Source organism: Xiphophorus maculatus, chromosome 7 (assembly GCF_002775205.1).
Source record: "Xiphophorus maculatus strain JP 163 A chromosome 7, X_maculatus-5.0-male, whole genome shotgun sequence".
Classification (NCBI taxonomy): Eukaryota; Metazoa; Chordata; class Actinopteri; order Cyprinodontiformes; family Poeciliidae; genus Xiphophorus; species Xiphophorus maculatus.
The window spans coordinates 23,212,618-23,240,211 of NC_036449.1; the positions used below are offsets into that span (position 1 = coordinate 23,212,618).

At 37.5% G+C, this 27,594-nt stretch overlaps 1 protein-coding gene across 1 annotated transcript; it reads right to left on the reverse strand.

The window, feature by feature from the left end:
- Positions 1-523: 523 nt before the first annotated feature.
- Positions 524-25,516, reverse strand: nxph2 (neurexophilin 2). Its single transcript, XM_023336225.1, has 3 exons — positions 25,137-25,516; positions 24,898-25,048; positions 524-4,399 (listed from the first exon to the last, which is right to left on the reverse strand). The coding sequence occupies exons 2-3, from the start codon at positions 24,940-24,942 to the stop codon at positions 3,653-3,655; spliced, it is 792 nt and encodes a 263-aa protein (XP_023191993.1). The 5' UTR covers positions 24,943-25,048; positions 25,137-25,516; the 3' UTR covers positions 524-3,652.
- Positions 25,517-27,594: the final 2,078 nt, after the last annotated feature.

Genomic DNA, 27,594 nt, shown 5'->3' on the forward strand with positions numbered 1-27,594 from the left:
GCAAATGTTCAGTTACTTTTTGTGGTTTAGAACAAACTTAGCAATCGATGTCACTACACCTCCATGTGTTACTGGTATTTAAATGAAGCTATAAATTATGTAAACTAATTTTATGGTCTCATAAGTGTGCAGTCTAAACGCCAATACTAAGAGAGGTGAAGCATGAAAACAGAAATACATATCAGCATGGTTTTAAGGGATTTGGATGAGTGCAGCGGGGGAGCCTAGTGTGACTTGATGCTGAAGGAGTAGGTGCCTCATCCTGATCAGATAAGAGTAATGGAAGCGAATGAAAAGACCCCTGTCCCTGATGGCCACAGCAAAATGGATGTGCTCCCCGAGGTGTACCTCTGGTATCATCCACGCCTGTGGACACAGATTTATTGCCCATTAAAAAGCTACACCGAAATGTACCTCTTAAAAATGGTGTGTTTATCCTGTTGAGAAGGCCTTTCAGGAATGAAACGAGACAACTCTGAGCACCAATAGACCGGGGCAGACTCAGTGTGACAAGATGCTGGGGAGCCAATTTCTTATAAGGTTTAATGCCATAAAGATTTAAAGTGATCTTCAACCATTAAATGTTAACAAAATGAACTTCCTGTGAAAATGCACATGTGCAATCACGCCACACACTGACATTTTTTTCCTATTTTACAGGAGAGATTTTTAAGCAAGTTTACCCAAGCAGGTAATCAAAACAGGAACAATGTAAAACACAGAAATGGGGAAATAAAGCGATATGTAACAGTTGGCAATAATTTAAACATTTATGTACATGATAATCATGATAAAACACCAGAAATGAGGAGGGGTACACATTGTGAAATATCCTTAAGGAAAAACTGAAATAAACTGACATCATTTACTTTGAATCCATAATTAAACACGTCTGGTTGTAGTTACAAGTAGTACACAGCATCGACACGAGGAGTAAAACTAAAAATATCATTTCACTGTAGATTGACTCTGATTTATCATACACCTCACCTGACCAACAAGGTGACAGGATCATTTACAGATGATGGGACCATGAAGTAGCATCGACTGAAATAATTGCAGTGTCATCTGTGGCACATGCCCTAACCTAAAACCCGGGATGTGTGCAAGCAATGCAATCTACAGCTTTCCGTGTGATGGTGCTTTTCAACGAAACCTTTTAAAACTGTCTGGGTGATTGCAATGTCAAAGCACATTACACCGTGTACTGCTAAACTGCTTCTTTTCCACTTTAAGTCTGCCAGCTTAAGCTTGCTGTACATTTGGGAAAAAGCCATATTTTTCTTTTTTTCAAATATATTCCCACTTCTTGAAATCACAGACAAGTTTTTTTTTCCAACTTCTGCCCATTATCTTTCCTTTTTCAGTCTCTCTCCTCTTGGTGAATAGAAATTCCCAGGCTAATTAAAGCCTATTAAAGACAGGTAATGTCAGGGCTGGTAGCAGGACCATGACAAAGTGCTGATAATTGTCTGCCAGACTCACTAAATCCACCTGTCCTGCAATTATTGCATCCCCCTCCCCTCCTCTCCTGACACATTAATCCACTGCATGGCTCGCTCGGCAGGCTGCTGCCTCAAAGTGCATCCTGCAAACACAGATGTTGGATTTCAGACCAGTTTAGCACACACATGCCTTGGGATAATTGCAGCAATCAACACAGGAGAACTGAAATACATAATAGCGCCTGGCAAAAGTATTTATACCCCTTGGAGTTTTCCACATTTTCTCACATTGTAAAGACAAATATTTGTGTATTTTATAGAGATTTTAAGTGAAGTAGAATCTTAAAAAAAAGTAGTGCATAACTAAGTAGGAAAGAAACTGTATTTTGTTTTTGTTTTTAAAAAGAATTCTCAAAAGTACTGTCTGCATCTATATTTGGTCTCCTTTACTCTAATACCCCTAAAGAAATCCAGTGCAATCAATTTGCTTCAGATGTTACAAAAACAGTAGGACAGACCAGTGGTAACATAGCAACTGATTTCAGAGATACACAGTTCAGGAGCGAGAATATGTTAAAAGCATTATAACTTTTAGTATTACTTAGGGTGAACACTGGCGCAGCACTTGATTGCGCTGTGTGTGGGTGTTGCATGGATACTCTGGGTTCCTCCTGCAGTCTAAAACTGCATATAAGGTTATTTGTTTGCTCTAAATTGCCCTCATAAGTGAATGTGTGCATGCGGGGTTGTTTGACTTGTTTGTCTCTGTGTGTTTGTATGATGGATTGGCGACCTGTCGAGCAAAAGCCCACTCATCACCCTTTAAGGTTAACCACATAGAGGAAAAGGATTTATTATTATTATTATTATTAGCTGTATACTTCACAAATTTGGCCTTTATGGAGGAGCAATTAGAAGAAAGACATTTTTGAAATAAAACCTTAAGGGGTTCCATGTGCAGTTTGACAGAAGCTTTAGGGTTATACAACAAAAAATATACTGTGGTCTACATGCAAAATGTCTTCTTGACATAAACCTAAATTACACTATTAAACAAGGTGGTGGCGACATCATGCTGTGGGGAAGCTGCTCAGAGTTGATGGGAAGATGGATGGAAATGAATATTGGGCAATGCTGAAGAAAACCTGAGGCTGGGGTGGAGGTTCACCTTCTAGTAGGACAAGTGCCATAAACATAATCAGATCTAGAGTCAAATGATGTGGATCACAACATATTCATGTGTTAGAAATCCTCAGTCAAGGTCCAGAAATGCTCTAAGCACAGAAAAAAGAGAATTCTAGATTTGCAAAGCTAGTAGACACTCCAAAAGACCTGCAGCTGCTACTGCATTGAAAGGTTCAAGAAGGAATTGATCCAAGGCAGCTGAATGTGGAAAACTTCAAGCAGTATGAGAATGTTTGCAGGGCATTATATGCATTATAAACTTCCAGAAATCTGTAAATTGATCTGTGTATTTTGTCCTGTTTACACTGAAATAAGTTAAATTAGTAATTTTGATCATATTAGTACATATATTAAAAAATTAACAAAAGATGTTCCTAAATATTAATAATTATTCAAATCTTCGAGACACTTATTGAATAATTTTGAAGTAAAAGACTAACCTTTTTGACTTTTCCAAATGCACAAATAGATATCCGCTCTAGTTCAAAGTCAAACTTTTTATCCATTCTCCGTTTTTGTAGTACAGTATGCTAACATGAACATTTCATTATTGTATTCCTTTTTAAATGACAGTTTTTTTAGATACTTTTTTAAGATGGATCAAAATCTTGTCATATGTTAAATGATGACTATCTCAATTAGCTGACACAATTTTTTGGCTCCAGCACTGCCAGATCCCAGGTTTGCACTTTTAATTGGTGCAACATTTTGCCCATGGTCTAGCCTTGAAGAAAACATCTGGACAACACACTAATTACATCAGCGAACATGTGCTGTTGTGATGAGGATTTACGCAGGGTTGGGAGCTAGCACTGCCTTTTACTTTGTCAAACCCCTAAAACCAAGTCTCAAAAGACCAAACAGTTTTTTTTTTCTGGATACAACTGCTATATTTACAGAGGTTTTTTCCAAATATTTGAAGTGTGTTTGCCCTGATCGAGTTGACTTTCTGTCAGCAGACTCAGGTGTTCAGGGTTGTTTTGTGGACAGAGACCAAAGGCTGCTGCACGCTAAGAGCTAGGTCATCCTGTGGAGGAGTAAGGTGTGTCGCTGTGGTAGTTGTAGTCAGGGCATACCTTCTGCACCAGTTTATAGTCCACACTATAAAAGGCAATGTAGATGCATATGACTTTGAAGGGTTTTGAGCACAGCCATGACACATGGCTCTGTGTGTGCTCCTGATAGCACACCTTGGACGGGTCAAAGCCGCACAGGGCGGTCTTCTTGTTGCGGTCCGTCTTCTCGTATTCAATGCGACAGTTGAAGGACTTGGTGTCTTTGGTCTCCAGTGTTGACTGCTGGGCGATCTCGAACTCCACAACTTTGGAAGGCGGCACCAGGCTCACGGAGACGTTCCCCATTCCGGTGGAGTTGTGCCGGAAGTAAACGCTAAACGTGCCATTCCCGTGGTCCACGATCTTTCCTGTGATCAGTAGGTTGAGCTTGACTGTCTTGATGTTTGAGTGGAAGTCCCCCCACCCAAACATCTTTTTGAACTTGCCAGTCTTCACGATGGGTCTGCGTTTAGTTCTGGCCTGTGCACCCTGAACATCTGTCTGGTTAGATAACCAGTCCCAAAAGTCCTCCATGTTCTGTAAATATGTCATTTCCCTCATGTTGCTCTTGAGCTCAGGGGAGCCCTTGGCAAACAAACGCAGGGGGTTGAGAATCCGTGGTCTCACCCCCGTGGGAGAAATCTTCTGTTCGCTATCACTGTCCCTCCACTCGATGAGTTCTGTGGCGCCTCCATGCACTTTCCTGCATGCGACCTTTACAGAACACAAAGGAGAGGTAGAGAGAAAAACAATTTTAAGTGTTTTATACTTCTAAGTATAACTTTACAACAATTTGTTACAGATTTAGATGAAGCAATAATGAACAATCTGCCCAAATAATCCAGAATCAGTTTCTCATTAAATGTTGCCGTTTTAATGTGCTTAAACAAATGTTTTCATTGCATTCTATATTAGATACAGATCTTAGTACTGCATGGTGACCCCTGCCTTTCTTTGAGGGGATTACAGCTTATATCTTTAACCCAAACTGATTATTATAAGCAGAAGAGCCGTGATTGTAGATTAAACCTCAGCAATATGTCACTATTTATAGCCATTTACCAGTCTCTGACATTGGTCTGATGAAGGGTTACCAGAATTGTCACTTTGTTCAACTTTTCAATGAGATCAAGGTCTAAGCTTTGCTTTGGCTATTTAAGGGCTTTGCTTTTTTTTTCTATTTAAGCCAATCTGTTGTGGATTTGACAATATGATTTTGGTCATTCTCATGTTGAAGGGTCAAGTTCTGCTTCAGCTTAATTTTTTCCCTGACACTCTGGTACCCCGAGGGTCTCTTCTGGTATCCATACAACTCAGTTTTCACCTCATTTGCAAAGAGAACATTATTCTAGAAGTCTTGGTCTTTGTCTACTTTCTTTCTGACAAACTTTAGTCTGACCTTAATGTTTGTCTTGGGGAGCAAAGATTTTCTCCTTGCACACCTTGCCTAAAAGTTAAAGGTATAAAATCTTTTTTTGATTGTATAGGAATGTACTTTCATACGAACAGTTTCAAGATACTGCTGTAGGTCCTGAGATGATTTTTGGACATTTCTTGTTGCATCTTGTGGTGTGCTTCTGAGATGAAGCAGTTCAGATGAGGAGACATGTTTTCAGCTCCTTTGAATATGTTTCAATTGTGAGAATAAATATGAGACGAGGGACATTTTCCTCACTAAAAAGTGCATTTTATCACATTTCCCCCCAAAATGCAATGTCTTTTGTACACTTTATGTTGTTTACATATCTTGAATTTTAGGTATTTTTAAATTTGATATTAAAAACTTGTACATATAGCAAAAACACAAGCCACTGTAGGGAGTCCAATTATATTATGTGTATATTATAATTGTAGGAATCATTCATTTTAATTTATTTTATAATTTGCCTTTTGCTTCAGGGGACCGGAATTCACTCATATGTTGAATTTTCTCAAAAAAAAAAAAAGTATTATGTCTGTATAAATATGCTTTATATCCTGAGCCTTTGAGTCAAGATGTTTCAAGATGATTCAAGTCAGCCAGAATTTTGAATCTCGCACTAATGTCCAACACTAAAACACTCCTTTGTAGCAGCATCACAACATACACCAAGCATTGTACTAATCCAGACTCTGCAATGAACTGCGATCCCTCCTCGCATCTCTCCAACCCTGTTTTTGCTTCGGGAGTGATTTCTGGTCCACTTCAGATAAAGCTGCAGTAATTCACAGCAATAGGCTTAGCTAGTTTTATTAGTAATTAGTAGTGCTCTCTCTCCCCAGGCCCTGTTACAGGGATCACTGAGAGAAGCAGATGTTGAGAGCACACGGCAGCGGCTGTTTGAATCCTCGCTGAAGACGCTGTGCACTACTCCCAGACTAATTATAATTTTGCTGTAAGCCTAACTGAAACACATGTGTACAAAGCTAACAAAGTAGGTCGTCTGGTTCAGTTTGTTTTGTCGCAGTCACATTACAAACCTCTCCATCTGACACGTAATAGGGCTGCATGTTTTATAATTACAGCTTCTTTTAAATGCTCCTAATGTCCCACACTGCGGTGGCACCTTAACGCCTAAAGGGGAGGAAAACGACTTGGCTATTTGGGTATGGAATGTGAAATCAATATGTCTGCTACAGACAGTGAGACTGGCCAATCCATCAGCCTGCACAATGCTTAATTAAGACAGTTGCTCCCTGTAAACACGGATGAATGAGGCAACTCTGTAATAATGTTCCTCTGTGTAGTTCACGACAGCCACAGCCATTTAATCGACCAGCCACCAGTGGCAATATTCCCAGCGGATGCTCCTCTTTCAGTAATACCTCAAGTGAGCTCTGTTGTTAATTTGATTGGACTCTAACGACACCAAAATCACACTCACGCCTGGACGTAAAATCTGTGTACTCCCAACAGGAACGTTTCCTCACCCCTGAAAACAAACGGAGAGGCGACTATCGTTTTCGCCAACAACCTCAAACTGTTTTATCCATTACGTAGTAAGCGTCATGCTGCGCTGCTCCAGAGGTGAAACTAAATTGTCTTTCGTTGTGAATCTCAGGTGAGCTTTGTCTTGGATAATTATAATGGAAATGAGAGAGGAGTTTTAAGTATGATGAGCAACTGGGGAAATTGCTGTGACAACAAGCGGATCAGCGCAGGGATATCAAATACTTAAATGCCTCGGGAGAGATGAAGCACGGGAAACTTGAAAGCGTGTGCCGAAAACACAGGCTTTGCTTTCTCTTCCTCTCTCACTTTCTCTGCTAACACCTTATTCATTTAGGTGAGAGTGTCTGACGAGAAGAATATGAGTGTTTGTAAAAAAAAAAAAAAAACCAGGCAAGGTCTGATGAAGGAGAATCTACAAAAGCTTAATTAAGATTTCTTAATCGGTGCAGGCGTGCTAGAGGCATTTCAGGGCGACTTGAAACAAGACATTATTATGATAATAACTGCAGACTTCATTTCAGCAGTACGAGGCAAAGAGGTGGTGGATATCTGTCTCTGTGGTTTGGTTTCTTTCTTTCCCTATACGTCTAACAGAAACTCAAGGAAACATGCACACCGGCAAAGGTTTTCTCTTTTGCGCCGCATCATTCAATGTGATACCGGAGCCACAAACACATCATGAATCCTTAGCAAGCATTTCAAGTTAAAATTTAGCATCAGGTGGCACGCACGTTGATTCTCTGTTAAAAAAAACAACAGATTCATCAGACACACTCAACTACTGCACCCTCCGGTTTTGTTGGCAATCCCTGTCAAAAGTGTACAACACTTAAAATAAAATGTAGAAAAATCAAGAGCTTTAAGATGATATTTATATCTGTTTTATTGTCCTGTGTTCTCTGGTCACATAATACAATTTTATGGCAAAATCAAGTAACTTTAATAAACAAATCGACTCTGTCTTTAAATTTTCCTATCTGCATCTATAGACCAAACTTAAATCTTTTTTAAATCGACTTGGCCATTCACACATTTATTAGCTCTAGACTTGATTACTGTAATGGACTTTATCTTGGTGTCCCTCAGTCTTCCCTGGTACGACTTCAATGAGTCCACAACGCAACTGCCAGTCTTTTAACCAACACCTCCAGACGTGAGAATATTTGTTTGATCCTGTTTCTATTGGCTTCCTGTCCATTTAAAATTGGTTTTAAAATTTTATTAATTGCTTTTAAAGCCATGCCCCATGTTATTTTTCTGAATTTTTAAGTTATTTGGAAACCAGTGAAATATAAAAATATAAAAAATTTATGTAATTACTCTGTGTAAGGACTACTAAGTGTGCGTAAGTTAATTTCACCCTTTGTTGCGGTTTACTTGTTGTTTTTGAGGTATTTAGAAAAAACAACAAAATAAATGTCAGCAATGCTGATGTCTAACTAATAAAGTAATGACTGACTGTTTATGATGCTACAAAAACATCAGTGGACTCACTGATTGCTGAGCTAACAGTCCACTTTGTGATGTAATTTTGTATGTGCAGTGAGTAACTGCAATCTAATCATTTGGATGGATTTTAATGCTATGTGTGAATTATAATAAATTGTCAGGCCTATTCACCTACTTATTTCTGATCAGCCAGGTCCAAGTTGTATTGGACCAAAGTCCCAATTAAAGTCTCAGCTAGGTTTAGCAAACATATGTTTAAGTTTATGATATTAGGACAGAAAATGGCTTCTTGTATCCCTCCCATACAAACATTTGGCATGAAAATAGTGGTTGCTTTGGAGACTTGGTTTGGAGCAGTTTTCTAACAGTGAGCTTAGGAAATTGTTTCATCTCAATCTTAATCTCCCCACTGAGTGAGTGTGGTGTGCAGCAAAAACATGAGCCCTTATACAGCCTCATGGCCCGTGGCTATGAGAAATGGGCCTCTGTGTCACGTTATATTTATACCACCGGGAGAGAGTAGGTCAGGGTCTGTTAATTAAGCATTTCTAGAAACTCTGAACAACTTAAAAAAGAAGAATAAATAAAGAAACTCAGTTACCTTGGTTTTATAGACACTGTTAGGTCTTTAAATAATTGTGCATCCAGTTTGTTTTAACAACAAAACTACATGAATGTTAAAAGGGATGGGAGAGTAAAAAACAGTTATCTCGGTGTTACGAACCAAATTTGTTTTCTATAGCTAATTTGCACAGTCAGTGGGAAGTGGGCATCCCTCAGTGGTCTGAACTATAGAAGTAGTATAAGAAAAGATTCTCATATGCTTTGATAAGTTAATGAGACTGAAGCTGGTATCTGATTCACAGCTTCCGAATGGTCACTAAGAAAAGGGTTTATTTTAACATCTCAGTCAATATTAAGGACTATAGATTTCTCAGTATTTACACATTTTATTTTATAAACAGTGTGACATTTTAATAAGAAAATGCTTGAGATAGGCTTGGTATATTTCATAAGTTAGTTGCAATCATATGCCATTTCTTTAACTTTCAGAGAAAGTTAAAGAAATGGCATTCAGAGAGGAAACAAGAACAGAAACAGAAAAAAATGTGAACCATTTGTAAACACACATATCTGAAAGGTGAAAGAATCTTCCTTAACAACATTCAAAGAGGACTTTCAAAGCCAATGACTCTCTTGTTGTATTAGATGAAGAAAAATACATGTTTATTGTTCAATTCCAGTCGCATCTACAGGCTTTCATCTTCACAAGCACTTATTGTAGTAGGTCTATTTTAAATTATTTCATGTTGGTCAGAAGTGCATTCTCAGCTGAACAAGACTTTGTTAGTGTAGCTTTGTTTTTAGATTATTTTCAAGATAGTGCTTATACAGTGTTTTAAAGTGCTCTCACTGTTTGCATTAAACAAAAATAGATAGCGCTGCATAAATCCTAACATAATTCTATGAAATGTGTATCATATTAAATGCTTAGAGGGTGCATATGACTTTTAAAAAAATATGCTGCATTTTGTGTGTTAGTCAGGCATTTCTTACTGAATAAAAAAGCAAATGCAGAAAGCATAGAATGTGTTTGTTTTGTTAAATTTGAAAGCTGTTTTCTGTTCGCTTTTGATTTGTTTTGTTAAATTTGAAAGCTGTTCTCTTCACGTTTGATTTAGAGACTTACGCACTAAAATTCACACAGTTGCCTGAGCACCAAAGATTCGCACAGTGAGTCGGGATGAATCAGCTTTGACGTTTGTCTGTAATAAGCATTAAGGAGCTGGCTGCCTTTTTGTCCCGTGGGTAGACATATCTTTTAGAGCCCTGACATAAAGGTAATTGCCACAGCGACCAGAACTAGCCTCTAGAAAGTTATTAAGAGGCCAGTGACATCTGGCCTCTGCATCATGTGAAAAGATGCCATTAAAGTGTATTTGCAACAAGAAGCTGGCTACATTGCGCTCAGCTGTGATGGGTGTAGGCCTAGGGCCATGGAAGAAGCGGTGGTGCTGCTTATGATGGCAGCCACAAAAATGTGTGGCTCAGTTATCAGTTTGGCCTGTGATTGGTTTGCAAGAAACTGTTTTTGCTTAATTAAGATGCTGCCTCTGTAACAAAAATAATCAGTTTGAATTTTTCATACTGGATTTTTTCCCCCCGCACATAAGGCAGGGATATGTGTCTAGGGGAAATTGGTTTCAGGAATTTCTCACAATAAACAAAATGGGCAATTAACCTGCTCATCAGTGCAAGCACAGTAGTCCCAATCATGCACCTCGCTGTTCTTCATGGATTGATCTGTGCAAATTGACCTCTCTTAGGTGGTGCAATTCATTTCTCTGCTAATTTTCTGTGTCCAAAGCTTCATTAACTTGATGTGTTTCTGCGTTGTAAAAATCTGGACACTTCAGTAAAACTGCACCACCTTCACCATCGCCTGTGGTAATACCTTTCCAGCACCACCGAAACACAACACCTGTCAGCTGCTCAGGATGGTGCTGTTAGCATTAGGTCACAGATTGACTGCAGCATCTTGCTTTCAAGCATCCAACATGACAAACAGCTCAGCTGACATTAAAACCACCACAATCTCCCACCTGCCCACAGACCTTCCCATGCCATCTTCTTCCTGATGTTACGGGGCATATAATTTGTAATGATTCACATCCAGAGCTGGTTCCAGCAGAGGAGGCCCCTGAGGGGCTTTGGGAGCACTGAGCAAAGAGCCTCCGCCCTGCCGAAGAATAGATTGGTGCTCTGATCGCTGGAACAGCCTCACGCTCCAGAGCCATCACTTTTAATCAGAGGCCGGCCGGCGAAATACATGGCAGGTGCTTCAGCACTGTGGTGGATCGCAACAGCAAATCCACACCGGGGGGCGCCTTACCAATCACAGAAAGCTACCGTCAGTGTGTGCGTGAGCATGCACCATATCTGCTGCCCTCCAGTATGATCCTTCAGGCCATTACCACCTGACCTCTGAGAGAATGAGACAGCTTAGTGTCTGCACTCAACTTACAAATCCTAATTCACACTAATATGTGGTCAATTGGAAATCAATATTGACATAATTTAATATAAATTGCACTTTATGTAATCAGGTAACGTTAAATCAGACTTGATTTGTTTACATCTGATCTGTGTCTAATATCAGTGTTGGCGTTAGGTCCTGCCAGATTTTATGGCTGTTTAGGATCCCTGCTGACCCAAAAGAAATATGAAATCAATTAGGACACTTTTAGAAATATTATGGACATATTAGTAAAACCTTAATAGTTTATAAATCACATTAAGACTTGGTATTTAAAAGGCAAATAGTAGGAATATGCTTTTATTATATGTTAAATCAATAAATCAATCATAACATTCCCTCTGCATGTTTAACCATAATAACGAGAAAGCGAAAGTATTTAACTGCAGTCGTGTTTGGGTGTATATCAGTATGTCACCTCCCCACGACCTTTAAGTAATTGGTATACTAATTTCAAATGTACATTGAGCATGAGATATGTGTTATAAATGGTGTCTGTTATACTGTAGGACACATTAATGTAAAATAAACCATTGCGGTGATATTTATTTGGAGTCCTGCACTGGCAAGTTTGCACAGATCAGACTATCAATGCTGGTCAGAACAGGAGCATAATTTACAGTCCATGTTTATGCTGACAAGATTTTAATGACTTTACAGTTCTAGTTGAGCAGACTGGGCTACCAACAGAGACCTTTACAATCCTTCAGTTGGGAGCTGGTTCATCAGGTCTTCACACTACTGCAAACATACAAACATATTTTGTCATACAGTCAGTTTAAGTCATTAATTTGTAACTGTAAAATAGTTGTGTTAAATGCAGCATACAAAAGTGACAAAGAATGGACAATATAAAAATATATTATACATATAAAATATAATACATTCTGCTTAGGGCCTTATTAAGCCAGCTCTATGACAACTACCATGTAACATGTTGTAAAGGTAGATGAGAGGGGTATAATTTAATACAAAACACAGTGATGTGATTAAAAATAAATTCTATATAAAATACGTGTATGTTGACTTTAAAAAATAACTGCACATATGGTTTTGCTTGATTGTGAAGATTTTGTGTCTAAGTAAATTTAGACACACAAGATTGTTTTTTTAATTCCTCTGAAAATGAAAAACTAATAAGATCATCCAGAACTTAGAAGCTCATCTGGGGTTTGAGCAATAGCCCAAAACTAAAAGTACAAAGCCCTTAAAAGGCACAACATCCATTTCTAATAGGTACCTATAATTCAAATAGTGCCATGTTAGTACACACTACTTTATGTATTCAGTTATTTGCTCCTTTCCAACCAAAGTGTATAAAGTGACCCTGTACCACCAGGCAGTCCAGACTGGCTTTATTTGTGGTTCCCAGTGATGCTACATATTCTTTTCTGAGCGAGTACGCCTCACTCCACCTTCAAGAATCTCTTGAAGACTCATTTTTGTAACGAGTACCACCTCTCCTAACACCTCAAACACAGCAGATCATACCTCACCTTTCCATTTTTGCACCTCATTCTCAGCCTTAATCAACATTTAAATGAATGTTGCACCTAATGCTAACTTTATAGTAATTCCTTATTTTTTCTTCACTAAGGCTTAAACATTGGTTTTCACCAGTACATCCTGGAAAAGACAATGCATAAAATATAAAACTAGAGACTGGAGGCTTTATTATTGTAGTTTATTTTTCAGAAAGTAAGAGTCAACAATGTTCTTTAAAATTTATTATTTTGACATGTCACCTATCTTAAACTGTTTTACAGATGGTGTTTGAAAGTGTACACATTATTGCATTTTAGAGCCACAATAAAACAAAAAAAATCTCAGGACTATGAAGCAGAAGTAAACTGCAATAGGTCTTTCCATTGTTTTTCATGTTACTTTAAGGCACAAAAAGAGCTTCGAAGCCACTAATGTAGAAACACACAACCATACCAACATTATCATATCCTAAAAAATGTAACAGTAGGCCATAGTTATTGTTTTTGTTTGTTTCCCACTTTTACTTCCACAAAGTACCATAAACTCTCTGGGTAAGATGCCCATCAAATCATTTGTTCAAGTGTAAACATTGAATATGAAGACTTTGAAACCACTCCGTTTTTCTTTGGAGACCATTGTGTTATGCATTGGTCCTCTAGTCTAATTTTCTGTACATAAAGAAGTCAACCACGTTACACTTTCAGCATTGTTCCCTCCTGCCATGTGATTTTTTTTTTTTTTGTGCATATTTCTCAAATATAAGTGTTGAGAGCTGCAAGTCTGAACACAACTGAAAGGAAAAGTTGTAAAAAAATATCTGCCCTTTAAAAATTGAGTCAACCATCAACATGAGCAAGCAGGCCTGAGCAAAATTCTGTTTCTATATCTTCCGGAGTTATTGATCTCACTCTCTTCTGAAAAGGTTCACAGGTTCACATTCTTCATTGAGAACTTTTGTATGCTTATTTAGTTCTTAAGTTTTAAATTTAAAAAGTATGTATTCTTCAGCTGAGTTATTCTGGTGTCAAAAAGTGTATTCAAGCAGCATTTTCTGTAGAGGACTTTTTTTGTGCCCTCCTGTTGTCACTCAAGGCTGTTCTCTGATTAGCATAAATTATGGCATGTAACTTAACCCTCCTCTGGCTACCATAAATCTTAAAATGTGAGTCATTAGTCATGTTTACAGTGTCAGTGCAGCTCTGCTCTAGCTCAATCACGGAATTCAGTATTTTTCTTCTGCGTCAGAGCAGTCTGACTCAAATGATGCCAAGCCTCATCTCATTTGGACATTGACAAACTTGACTGCTCCAATGGGTGTTGACTTCATACTGAAACATTCTGTATCATTAGAGAGCCACTCCCTTCAAGAAGTGATGCACTAAACTCAACAAATTGCTCACAGTTTCTCCCCTTGCAATGAATACGCTGCATGCATAGACTTGTGGAAACTCTCTCCACTGTCCAATAATAAAGAGCTAACAGTACAGCAGGTGTTTCTTGCTCCTTCGTCACCCTGTCGCACTAATTTGTATGTATCTTGGGCTTCAGCAGTAAACAAAGATACTCATTACTCAGTAAATAATGCTCAAGCATCATCTTTACAATGCATCTAATACTGCAGCATAAATGCAGTTATATTCAGTAAATTAGAATATGTGTTTTGAGACTGCTTTGGTCAGATTAAATGTAAATTTGAAAATAAAGGAGCTAAAACATACTTCCAAGATGCCAAGACTTAAGATCAAATTTGTTCAGTTGTGCTAGTAAATTCACATAATGTCTAAATTCTAATTCTAATAGTAATAATAGAAAAATTGTTAAAGGAAACTTGAACAACTAAAACTGCTTCTGTTGTCAGTACTTTCATCATATTCCCAACACCGTAACAAACTGATGTTTAGCTAGAGTGGAAGAGACAGGTGACATAAATAAAACAGCTCCAAATGAGTGAGCAAGTGAGAAGAGACAGGGAGAGGGCGCTGCAGTGAAGGTGTGCGTGGGTGTGTGTGTGTGTGTGTGTCAACCGGCTCTCGGAAAACAGAAAGGGTGAGAAAACACAGCTGATATGAGTTTATTGATGTTGCAGAAAATGAGTTTCTAAACTGCTGGCAAATACAAACACAATTTCAAAACTGTAATGAAATTCTGTCATTGTGTTGTACAGATGTTAAGTTGTAGTCAAAATATTAAAAATATTCTAAACAAGAAGGAAAAGACAGTAACCTTCACTAACATAATGGTGTTGTAAAGATATTAACTTGTGTCAAATTCTATTATTGTTTTATACCAGCCAGTATTATTGAATCCTTAAAAATCAATCTAAAGAATAAATTCTTTAACTTTCGACTGAGGGATTTTCATGATATACCTAAAGAAGAATTAGGAAACTTCTGTTTTTGTATCAGGATAAGAGTCTATGTAGAACAAATGCAAAAATTATTCAGCACTTGAACTTGAAAGATCGATGAGAGCTAATCACTAATAGAGTCAGAAATTACATCTATTTTTAATTAAACAATCAATCCTCATTAATGATTATTTAAGAAAATGAAACATTCTCTTGCACCAAACAAAGATAAACAATCCTAATTAACTGATAAAATAACCTATGCAATAATTTTTAAAAGGGTAACATTTTCAAGCCTGGAAATTAAATTGGTAATCTAATAAAGAGATGTATTTTTCAGCTCTCTAAAGTCCAGCTCCATTCCCAGAGGGCCGGTCTCTCTCTGCTCCAACACATCTGATTCAAATGATCCAAGTATCGTCTCTGCATGTCAAAGTTCTATAAAGGTCTGCAAATGAACCATGATTTGATTCAGGTGTGTTGAACAAGGGAAAGAACTAAAACATGAGGGGTACTGACCCTTGAGGCTTGACTTTGGACACCTTTGGCCTAAGGAAAGTGATTTTATGGCCTAGTTCTAAGTTTTATTCTATGCTTTAAACCAAAGTTAGGAAAAAGAATACTTTTAATCTTCAGAACTAAGGTGGACTTATCAAACTTTCAGGATCAAATAAAAGCTACATTAGGGAAAACTTTTCTTTGGTCCAAATCAAGCTTTACACCAATTATGAAACGTGTGGAATCTCTGAAGGTGTGCAGTTTTAAATCGCCTTTGTCTTCCTGTTTGGTTAACAAAGAAGTTGTCACACAAAATGCTGTTCAAAATGGCTGGAAAGCACTCTCAATATGACCAAAGGAAACTCCCTTATATAACTAGATAAGCTGGAGGATTCTTCAGAGTACAACTGGAGGAAAACAAAACATAGCCATGCAGAAATTTGTATTATTAGTATATCAGAACAGCAATGATGAAGCACATCAAACCAGTTCCAAAGTCTTAAAACTGGCTCCCTGGATCTCAGAAAAAATATATATCAAAATACTCGTTTTAGCTTATAAAGCACTGAATGGCTTAGCACTGAAATATATTGACGACCCGTTGTTGTTGTTGAATCAAACTTCCAGATCATGCAGGTGTTCTGGTTCTAGTTTGCTCTCAATATCTAAAATCAGAACCAAAAGTGGAGAAGCAGCATTTATTTTATGATCCATAAAATAAATAAATTTCTGGAAATCTAAAAAATATATGATGAAAACATTGACTGGCCCATTTGCTTAGAGTTGCCTTTAATTAATGATATCTGGGACCCTGAATAATTCTAGTCTTTATTCCAATATTTCTGATGGTTTTGATGTAAGCATTTGAGAAAACACAATGTGCTGTTTATGTCTTAATCGTGTAAAACATCTTGTATTGCCTGCTGCTGAAATTTGCTGTATAAATAAAGTTGCCTTGCTTTACTAAGTAAGACAGATTTGCTTCTCACATATTCACAACCAATATTAAATTACAGTGTATTTATGGCTTTCTCCATTTCTAAATCAGTAAAATAATAATCCTGGTATAAGAGGGACTTTAACATGTCCCTCTTATACCAGGATAACCCTATGGCACTATGGCAAATTAGGCTTTTGATGCATTCCTCAGGTTTCCAGACTGCAGCTCAGACCCTGTGTGGATAAGAAATTTGCATTGACTCTGGTTAAGTGAAGTCTTTATGTGTTTATGTGTGCACTATCATGTTTTAGTGCCCAGTCTCTTTTAGTTTTACTTTTAATCTGCAAAATGGTGCAATGGTCATAATTTTATCAAATAAATGTATATTTATTGATTTTGCAATGCAATCTTTGTTAAGATTTCAGCAAATTTGTCATTGCATCTGGATTGTAAATATATTTCTACAAAACAAATTTAAATCAAAACTTTCTACAAGCATTCATAACTATGCTATTAAAATAAATAAAAACATACCTATGTTGATGATGCAAATAATCCAGCTTAATGACAACTGACTAAAATTTTAATTATAACAAACTTTTAAGATATTCTTCTTCACGTCCATTTGTGAATTAACTGCGAAAGGCCCTGCGGGTGAAAATGAGATGTTACCCAGCGTTGCTCAGTGTTGGAAATTTAAATGTAGCGATGCTGTCGGATGTTGGGGAAGTGTTAACGAAGATCCTGGCAGGAGAGGAGGAGTCAGCAAGCGGCGCGTCTGAGAAGAGAGCCTCCAGGTAATCTGGAAACTCGCCGTTATCTCGGCACTTGTCACATACGACAGCGGCAAAGCCCTCGACACTTCATTTTCAGGCAGCCGTTACCTTTCAGTGCATCATCACTTTCATAATCCCCTTACATGGTCAGAGCACTAACTCTGTGTGTAGGCTCCTGACACCTGCCGCACACCTCTGGATTTCTGATAGCAGGGATTGAAGGGGATAATACTGCAAAGCATTTAGGACTCAGTGCAATTATCTCTTAACACCTTGCAACAATAGTAAAAGCACTTGTAAATCTTTGTAGTTAATATGAGAGGAGGAAGTGTGTTTTTATTGTTTGTTACTTCACTGGTTTTCAAATTTCGACCGTAAAAAAACGTCTGAGCATTTCTTATTTGTGTTTCTGTGACAACTACCGTTTATCATTTTTGCTCTTTTCAATACTGTGCCGAAAATGATAACAGTTTTTAATGAAAGAAAAAAAGAAAAAAAATAGGGGGCTGTTTTGTTTGATTTGCTCAAACGTACATCCGCTAAATTTGACAGAGCAAATGTTTCCATTCTCAAAGCTGACTGCGCCGCGTCTGATTTCACAGAAAAGAAGCTCCCTTTGAAGAAGAAACAGGAGCTGGCAAGACGCTGCTTCCTTTCTCTCCGAGACGCTCTGAAGACAGGTACATCACAAGAAATACACAAAGACACTAGGAAGCTGACAGAGCTTTGTTAGGGCTGAAAATGACAAGCCGCAAAAGAAAGGCCTCAAAAGCTTAGCGGCAGCAGGAAATGCAAAAGTGGGAATAATCAGAGGGGGAGATTTATTGTACTTATTCTGAAGCTGTCACACCTTGCCTTTTTACAGAGAAGCCATGCACTTTTTAATTAAAGAGGTCAATCATTTTCCTGAGCTCTGACATGTGGTGTGATTGCCTGCTACAGGACCGAAGCGGGTGGTAATTAAAAACTCTACACGTCAGACAGTAAAAAGGAGAAACCGTTTGCTTGTTTGAGTCACAATAAGTGAGAGAACAGTTATAAATCAAAGAATGGATTTTGAAGAAATTGATCCAGATTCCAACTTTTCACACTTTTTTCACACCTCTAACTATTTGGGGCCAAATTAAAACATTTAACAAAGAAGTTCTGGAAGAGATTGGAATCAAATTTCAAGGAATTTTTACGAAATTCAGAAAACTAATCTCCTAAGTCAGTGGTTCTCAAACTTTTTTCAGTGATGTACCCCCTTAAAAATATAATTTTAGTCAAGTACCCCCTGACATGGGCAAAACATTTTTGGAATAAAAAAGAGGTACAGTGCTGTAAATACCCTGTAAATACTGAATATAAAATTCAGTGTATGAACACACATTTATATTTTATCGAACTTTTTACAAAATAATTTTTCCCAAGACTTATTATGAGGAGCCTACTGATTTTTTAAAGATATTTTGAAAAGCTTCACGTACCCCCTGCAGTACCTCCACGTACCCCCATTTGAGAACCACTGTCCTAAGTAACCATCTCCTAAGCTTTCATAGTTTCATACAACTTTCTTCTGATGAGCAAAATTGTTTTAAAGCAAACCAATGCAGAAATCGTAGCAAGGCAGGCTATTCTATCGGGCTGACGATCAGGAAGCAAATATTTTAATTTAAAGGAACCCAGACTGAAATACAATGTCACCAACAATAAAAAAAAAATTAACTGGTTTTACTTTTTTTTTTTTTATCTTTCAGGCAAAACAATAACTTAAAGAAAAGAAATATGTGAACCCAGATCCATGTTTGCTGGACCTGAACAGGTTAATACTTTTCCTTTTATAATATCTTGCTACTTTCTGTTATTGTTTTCTTAATCTTGTGTTTATCTTAACTTTAGTTGTTGTTTTTCTTAATCTAAATACATCATACTCTGTTTTTATGTCAGTCCTTGACTGAACAGGTACACACTATGAGCCTTGCTAAATAATTCATATCCACTGAAAATTTTGATCATAATAAAATCCATCTATATGTTTTCTTGAAATGTATGTGATAGACCAAAACCAACTATTGCATAATTGTGAAGTGGAAGAAAATTGTGCAATATTTGTTACAAATCCAAATCTGAGAAGTGCTCTGTTTACCTTGTAGAAGAACTTTCACTTGGATCTCAGCTGCAAACCTCTATGTCTCCACCAGATTTAGAAATCTTCTGAGAAATTGTGACAAATTCTTCTTAACAAAACTGTTCAAGTTCAGACTCGATGGAGTTCATCTGTGAATTTTTACCAATGTTTTTCTTTTGGTTTTTGGTCTGGGCTTTGACTGGACCATTCTAAGATATATGCTTTGATCTAAACCCTTCTGTTGTCGGTTTTACTTTATGTTGCTGTCCTGTTAGAATTGTGATGCATTTATTTAATCTGTCCCAACCAGCTTCACTGTCTGCTGAGGAAAAACACCCCCACAGAATGATGCTGCCACCACCATAATTTCATGGTATTGATGGCATGCTCATGGTGTTAATTTTCTACAATGCATTGTATAATGTATTGACCAGAAAGTTGTCGTTTGTTGTTGTCATTTGACTAGCATAGTAAACTGCAGAGGGGATGTGTTTTTTTTTCAGCTTAACTTCTAACTGCAGTTAATTGCATTGGATGTCACCTTTTCAGACTTTTATTTGAAAAGAAAAAAAAATTTATCTTTGACTTTTCTTCCCCTTTCAAATTATGCACTATTTTGTTTTGGTCATCACATAAATGATAAAGGCATACAACGTAAATTATTAAAATGAAAATTTTATTTTGTTGCAGCCCGGCTGAAAAAAATAGAAACACAGCCAACAGTCTGTTAAAGAGTAATAGTTCCACATCAGAACATCCTGCCTGTTTTTGATTTTGCAGAGCTGTAATGACGGAGCCATAAGGTAGCAGAAGCTCCCGGTTTAACCCGCCTGAGGCTGCACAACGGCTATAAAAATTCATAGCTTTGGACCTAGACCACAAATCTCAACAACACATTTAACATAATGTTTCCTGCACCAGGAACACCAGCTCATATATGGCTCAAACAAAGAATCATCTGCATTTGAGTTCATCCCAAATAGGGGTCAACGACGCACCTTTAAATTTTTGCCAGTATATTTTGTGACTTTTATTGTAACGGTGATAAAAAATTAATTAAAATTCATGACAGAACTTTTAGTCAGAGCCTCATAAAATCAAGCACTGCTCTAACAATAAAGCTTACCAGTTATGTTATATTATGTTATATTTATAAAGCAGTAATATTCACCTGAACTATTTCATTCAGTCAGAGCTTGCAAACATCCCTAGTTAGAGATGAGAAAGACTAATTATTCATCAAAATATAGGTTTTCTTTTTTTTTAACGATAACAATAAATGACACAATAATTGCCAAACAACTCTCATCAAAAGAGCAGCAACTACAAAAATAATCATTGTGTTAATAACTGTTTGGCTCAAGTCTTTAATGGGCCTTCCAGTTTCCAGATTAGCGTTTTTGTCAGCGCAAAGGGCAATTGTGTCACAGCGATCAATCATTCAGAGCTTCTGTCTCTTCATTCGGAGACCTTTAGCGAGGATTCATCGCCGCGTTGGTTGTAAATGAGGATGGAGAAAGGAACAGCTTGCAGGGATCCATACAGTAAAAGCGCAACCTGTTGTGGCTGCGGGCTGCATTTGAGGGATTTAAGCCTCAAAAACGACAACCTTTTCCCTCACAGAGGTGATGAGCAACATGCGGGCCGAGGCCCGGCAAATGCCACAGACGGGTATTGTTTATGAGGGATTATCAAGTCAAGCCTTCTGGCTGGAAAGATTGTGACCCCAATATGTGCACAGATACACATCAGCACCATGTAAGCTCCGAAATGATTCCTGGAAGGCTGCACATGCATACATGCCCTCTTCAACTCCGTCAAATCCATGTTTTAATCACTTCCACAGAAATTTTCACTGGCCTTGCCTTGCCCATTTTCTCTCACATTTTTTCTCTCTCCACCCAATTTCTCTGGTGGCTTTTTGAAGACTTAAGTTCTTCTCATTTTTCCCCTCCCCGCTCTCTTTCTTACAAGGCAAATCCTGGGAGAGGTTGATGTGAAGACCAGGCAGAGCAGGGATGTGAAGAATATAAACACATTTTTTTTATTGTCCAGGGGGAGGAAGGGGGGCTGTGTGTAGTGCAAGTGTGCAAAAGGGTTGGGCGGTGGGGTCTGTAAAAGAGACGAGGACCTTATCACAGCCCAGCAGCTCTGTAATTCGCCACCATGATAAAGTGGCAGCGCGGAAAACCTTACAAGGCTGGCACAATCCAAAGACGGATTAGGTTTTTCTGACATAAGCTTCCTGAAAAACTAATCAATCAGCCCGTGCAGCATTATCAGGAGCGTGAGATTAAAGAGCTGCTCCTAATCCCCCCAACTGTACATTTTATTACACTTCCCAGTGTTAAGTTGTCTTTAAATATACAGTAAATAAATAATAAAATCAAACCTAATTGAGCATGGGCAAGGGAAAGAGGGTTAAAAGGTCCTTAGAGAGGGAATTTGTGTGGAATTTGTGTTTTGTTACGAAGACACGGATAAAAGTGTTGTCCTTGCTGGAGCCAACTGACTTTGAAAGGAGCGTCGCTCTCTCTGCCGCTGCAGAGAAAATAAGGAGCACAAACTGCTTTTATTTAAATGATCTAGTGGCAAATACTGCATTCAGTTCGAATTCTGCCCTCCTTCATCTCCTGGTGGAGAGATAAATCATCAAACAGCCAGAGGCATTTTTGACGTGGCTCAGTACCCAGGGTGTCACTCTGTCAGGGGGCAGCATGAACACTCCGTACACTGAAATGGACTTTTGATTCAAGGGCTACTTTACCATTTTTTATTATTATTCATATTCTTTAGTTATTATGTATTTCTGTAACATGTCCACTTTGTCATTGAAATCTACAATACCGGTTTGCGTAATTCTAGACAACTTAATATGTTTTTCTCTTAATGCCTGAATTTATTTACAATTATATAGGAAACTAAATAACGTAATTTTTCAATCAAACAGATTCTAGATTAATGTGAAAATTGTGCATAAAATACAAAGATTTAGATATTTAGTTTTGGTTAAGTTTAACTTTCACATAATTGGGTAAAACTCTCACATGGCAGCATGATAATCAGTGTGTTGAAATTATCTTAACAGGCATGAATCTTATGCAACTACGCAGCCTTACAGTTTGAGGTGACTGTTGCAACAATAGTCTGCAAGGGGTTTTAAAAATCTAACTTTAGATTCAAGAAAACATTGATTGATCTGTGAAAACAGAAAAAGAGCAGTTTTAATTTTTAATTAATTAATTTATTTTTTGCATTAACGTAACAACGATTGAGACAAGCACGAGAAGCATGAAACCCCTAAAAGGTTAAGGGGTGCAGAAAAAAGGGGCTCGCCCGGGGCCAATTACTGCACGAGCTGCTGCCATTGCATGCAACACACGTAGATAGATAAATAAATAAAAGCTCACAACTACTGCCAAAAGCTTTGAGAAATCACTTGTAATCCCTTAAATCACTGCACATCAAAGTTCGATGGAAGAACCGCAGGCATGTCACAGTTCCGAAAACAAAATGCATCCAGGCTTGTTTCTTCACTCTGATCTAACCTTATTTATTTACTTTTTAAACACAGACATGTGTATATATATATATATATATATATATATATATATATATATATATATATATATATATATATATATATATATATATATCCTTTAGGTGACACAGGAGGTTAACACTGTCACTGATCCCGTCAGCATGAGCCTCGTTGAGCCTTTGTTCCAACATATCCTGGCTATAACATCTCAAGCTGGTAAAGTCTTTGTCAATGTCTCTTCATACCTAATCCTAATCTGAGTTTTAAAAGCTACACATTCCACTGTGAGAAACTGTGGGAGTAGAGTCACGACAGGGCAGGCAGAGGGGAAGACAGCAGAGAGGCTTTAATAAGTTTCGTCTTCATCTACATTGTCCTGTTGTCATTGAGCTGGGGATAAGTGCAGCAGATGTCACAGGGTAGAACTCATTCTCCCAGGATGCCTTTGACCCTCTTATTTGTCCCTGGGGTTTGACAGAGATGCTGGGACTGGGCTTACTTCTTCTCCACTTGAAGCGTACGTAAAGTGAGTGGGAGGACATGGATGAATTCCTAGTTGTCCATAAACAACGTAAAATTTTAAGTATTTTAAACTGAGCATTGCTGCATCCTATTACAGCTTTGGCTAGGTTTCGTTTTGTCTATTCTATTATCTTTATGAATAAAGATCTTTAAAGTTCAGTTTTTTTTATGTTTTCAGTGAACCTCAGGTGTTTTTTTTAGCCTACAAAGTTGAAGTAATATTGATAAAGTCTAAAATTTCCCCAGTCAGACATTTGTGGGTGTCCTGGGAGGAAAACCACCGAGGCATATAAAGAGAGCCTCCCCAGGGAGGTGGCCTGCCTATTTCTCTCTGGAGGCGCAGCTCCCAACAGGCTCAGTGCTGATTACAACAGAACAGACAGCCTTCTGCTGCTGCTGCAGCTGCACAGTTCAAGGCTATCTTTAAAAGAAGCCCTCTTTGAGGATTGAGCACAGATGTGAAGAACTTCTTCAGTCCGATGGCATTTTGTGTTCAAGTCCGATCATGGAAAGGGGATAATCAGGATAAAACCAACAATGATAAAAAAAAAAAAAATACAATATATGAAGGAAAAATCTAGAAAGGACACATCAGCAGATGTTCATCAAAGAAGAGAAAACCCTTTGAATTTCCCCAAAGATCACAATCTTTCTTTATAGAGATTAATGCAATAAAAATAAAATTACACTAAGGGAAGATTATATCAAAAAAGCTTAGCACAATGAATTTCTAGTAAAGCCGAAATAATTTTCCTTGCACTGACATAAGCCTTATGTGAGTTACAAAGAAGAAGTAGCAAAAGCTTTACAAGAAATCCCCTTTTCTACTTTAATCTCTTATTTGAATGTGTCCTTTTTAAAGCTCTGGCTTATTTTGTTCTATGCTGGAGCAAATATATTTACCAAATGTTACCAGTTCGACACAAAGGTTCCAACTCACAGCTGGGACCAAAAATAAATCTTACTGAAATAAAGGAGGTGTTTTAGGTCAGGCTGCAAGTCAGAAAAAAGACATGAAAGTCAGCTTGATGGAAAATAAGGAAACTCGGCAAAAACACACAAAAAAAGGACTTCTCTTGACATGTTCTCAATAACATTAATTTATATATATATAATTCACAGAATAAATAGAAAAAAGTAAGACAGTAATTACAAATATATAGCATTTAGATGTTATTTTTACAGAAACGGCAATGAGGTATAGGGAGTTTACTTCAATGTCTGATATTTTGTAAGCAAGTGATAAAGACTGCAATAAAGTGATAGTATGTATCTATAAAGCATGGGACTCAAGCGTGTAGTTTTTCTCTAGTTTCTTCTACGTTCTTTCTGAAATGCTGAGACTTGAGCAATTCAGTAATAAGTGCCTTCAGTCAAGACTAAAATTCAGCACAATTTGTAAAACTGAATAGGAGGTTTGTGGTCTGACGTTGCTAAGTGTTATTTAGCCAAATCTATTCGATGCAGTTTCAATAAATTCTAATTCAACACAATGAGGGCTTCGCAGACGAAGTTTCAAAGTGCAACTTCAAGAGACAGAATAGAAATAAACTACTCAGTCGCCCCAGTACTCACCTGGTGCAGGAGAAAAAACAACAATAATGTTTGCAGGGCTCTCATCTTCAGCGACTCGTCAGTTTTATTCAAGATGAGCGGCGGTTAAATCCTCTCTGAAAGACTTGGAGAGGAGAAGACGCGCATGCCGCTGAAACATCGCTGATATCACCTGCAATGAAAGTGGAGAGATTTACCAAAAAAACCCTCAGTAATAGAGGGTTTTATTTGTCCTTACTGTTCTGTAAATGTACAGATACCTCGCGCTGGAATCCTTCCTGTTCAATCCAGCAAAGAGTTCTACAATCCTCTTTAAACGTCCCCGTCTCTCAGGATGCTGGAATTTCCTCTAATGAGGCGTCTTCAAACAGCGACTTAGTTGTCTAAGTTTCAAATCCCGCGGAACAGTTTTCTTCTTTTTAAATCCGGAGCGATTTGAGCAAGAAGTTGTCTCTGTGCGCCGCGAAATGCTACCAAATGAGTCCCGTACCGCCGGTGCCAAGACTGCGGTCAGTCAAGCAGACCGTTCCTTCAGCTCTACTTGATTCCAGTGCGCAAAATCCTCCGCTGCGCGCCTGGAGACTCTAAGGTCGGCGCGCATCAGCTCAGAGTCTCAGTACCTGAAGATTCACCTCTGAAAGTCTCCCCCTCTCCTTTTTAAAGACATAAGTAAGAGGCTTGATGTCACAGTTAATCGCTCTTTTTTCTCTCTCTTTAACCCTTTAAGTGAATAGAAGCGATTAACTTCAAAATTTTAGGAAAGCGTGAATGGAGAATGTCGCATTTTCAAAATCGCCTGAGAAGCACGTAAACACGGTCTTATGGCGATATTAAGGAAGCTCTTCATATTTGGAATAAAACTTATTCGGTTCTTGTTTGTTTTCAGCTTATAAATGTATCTCCCTAAACTGGGATTTTTTTTTTTTTTTTTTTTTTTTTAGATGGTGAGTAAAAGTTTATCGTTTGGGAAGCAACTAAAGATACACTTCCGATCATACAGGAAAAGATAGTAAATAGTTTCAAAATGCACACAAGTAAAAAGCCTTTTTACTCTGTCCACGGTGGACAAGACCGGACCGATGACATTTTTTAGATTCTGGCTCCACCGTGTGGTTGCAACCACACAACAGACATCCACTCTATACAGCGTAAATAAATGGATTACTGAAAAGTTATTTTATTTCAGTCATTTTACAAAGTGGAACACGTTCTATAGAGTAACTTCACAGCGACTTACATTTTCATTATTTCTGAAGATTTTCCACTGAAGTTAATGAAAACATGACACTGTAGATTAGGACATCAAATATTAAGAATTTTTTTTTTATGAACAAACGTGAGCTTAATGAAGAGCATTGTTATTAAGCATGCTGGTGATTGATATTTTCAAGTTACTTTTAACTTGGATAACAACCATCATCAAAATGCATGTTCTAAGTTACTGTACATATACTGAATGCAGAAGGCTTTACAACAAGTGTGTAATTAAAAACTGAATTATACCCAGGAGCCAAAATTATAACTCTTGAGCCTTTTCCCTAATTTGTTTTGCTTTACAAGTATACATTGAGATGGGTTGTATTCTTTGTTGAGTAGTTGAGCTGTGTCTGATTGTTTTGAGAGTGTCTCTGAACTTTAGTTTAAAAGGTTTTAAGCACTTTTACTTTCATGATTTCCCCTGTATGAGCTCCATCTACTGTCCCAGCTACTCTGATCAACTTCCTTGCCTTACCTCATTCCCACAACATGCTGCTGTCACTGCTGTTTTTACCATAGGATTTGTGAGTTCAGGTTAATGTTAAATGTTTTTTGGAACAAAGCAATTTAGCAAAACCTTTTCTCTTGCCGCTCTTTCATAAACGCCACATTTATAGTGTTCATTGCTAATAGTTTTCTTTCTATAGATTGTCCCCCCTGAATGTCCATTTTTTCAAATTTGATGTTATTTTCCTTGAGTTTGATATGTAACCACCCGTACATATCCACTGTGTATTGGATTCACACTGATTTACTCTCAAAATAATATTTATTGCAAAATAAATTTCTGTTAGGAAAGCTAATGTCTTATCTGTTTTTTAGCTTTGATAAAATACTTACTAAGTATTAATCAACAAACCAGACAGGAACACAAAACAATTATAAAAAATAAATACACAGGGAGACATGATGTATTTGAAACATTTAATTTATTGCATCAGATCCTTAACTATTAAGTAGTTATAGCATTCAAACAAAATAAACATGAAGGTAGATCATGCAATACATAGTATAAAACTGCAAAATTAAAAACAAGGAACACATAATTTCAGTGTTCTGTACTGTAAGTATATAGTAAATGTTTTTTGTCACTTTGTACTAACTGACCCAGATCTATTGTATAAAACAGTGATAAGATGATCAAAGGCCAGTGCAATAACTGCGGTTATTTGATAATGCCCCAATACAGATGTCAATTTATCACTCATTCACATTTAATCTGACAAATAACCTATTGTGAATGAAGATTTAAAGTACACAAAGTTACTTTTGACACATTGTCTTATCACTCTTTAATATAACTAAAGTACAACAATCTTTAAGCTAACAAATTTGATTATCTGTCTTTGCTGAACTGTTGATGTAAGTATGACTGCACATGAATACTATCAGACTTTATACCTCAGGCTGACTCAACCTTTCACATGAGTTGGACCTGAGCCAGTAGTACAAACTCAAAGA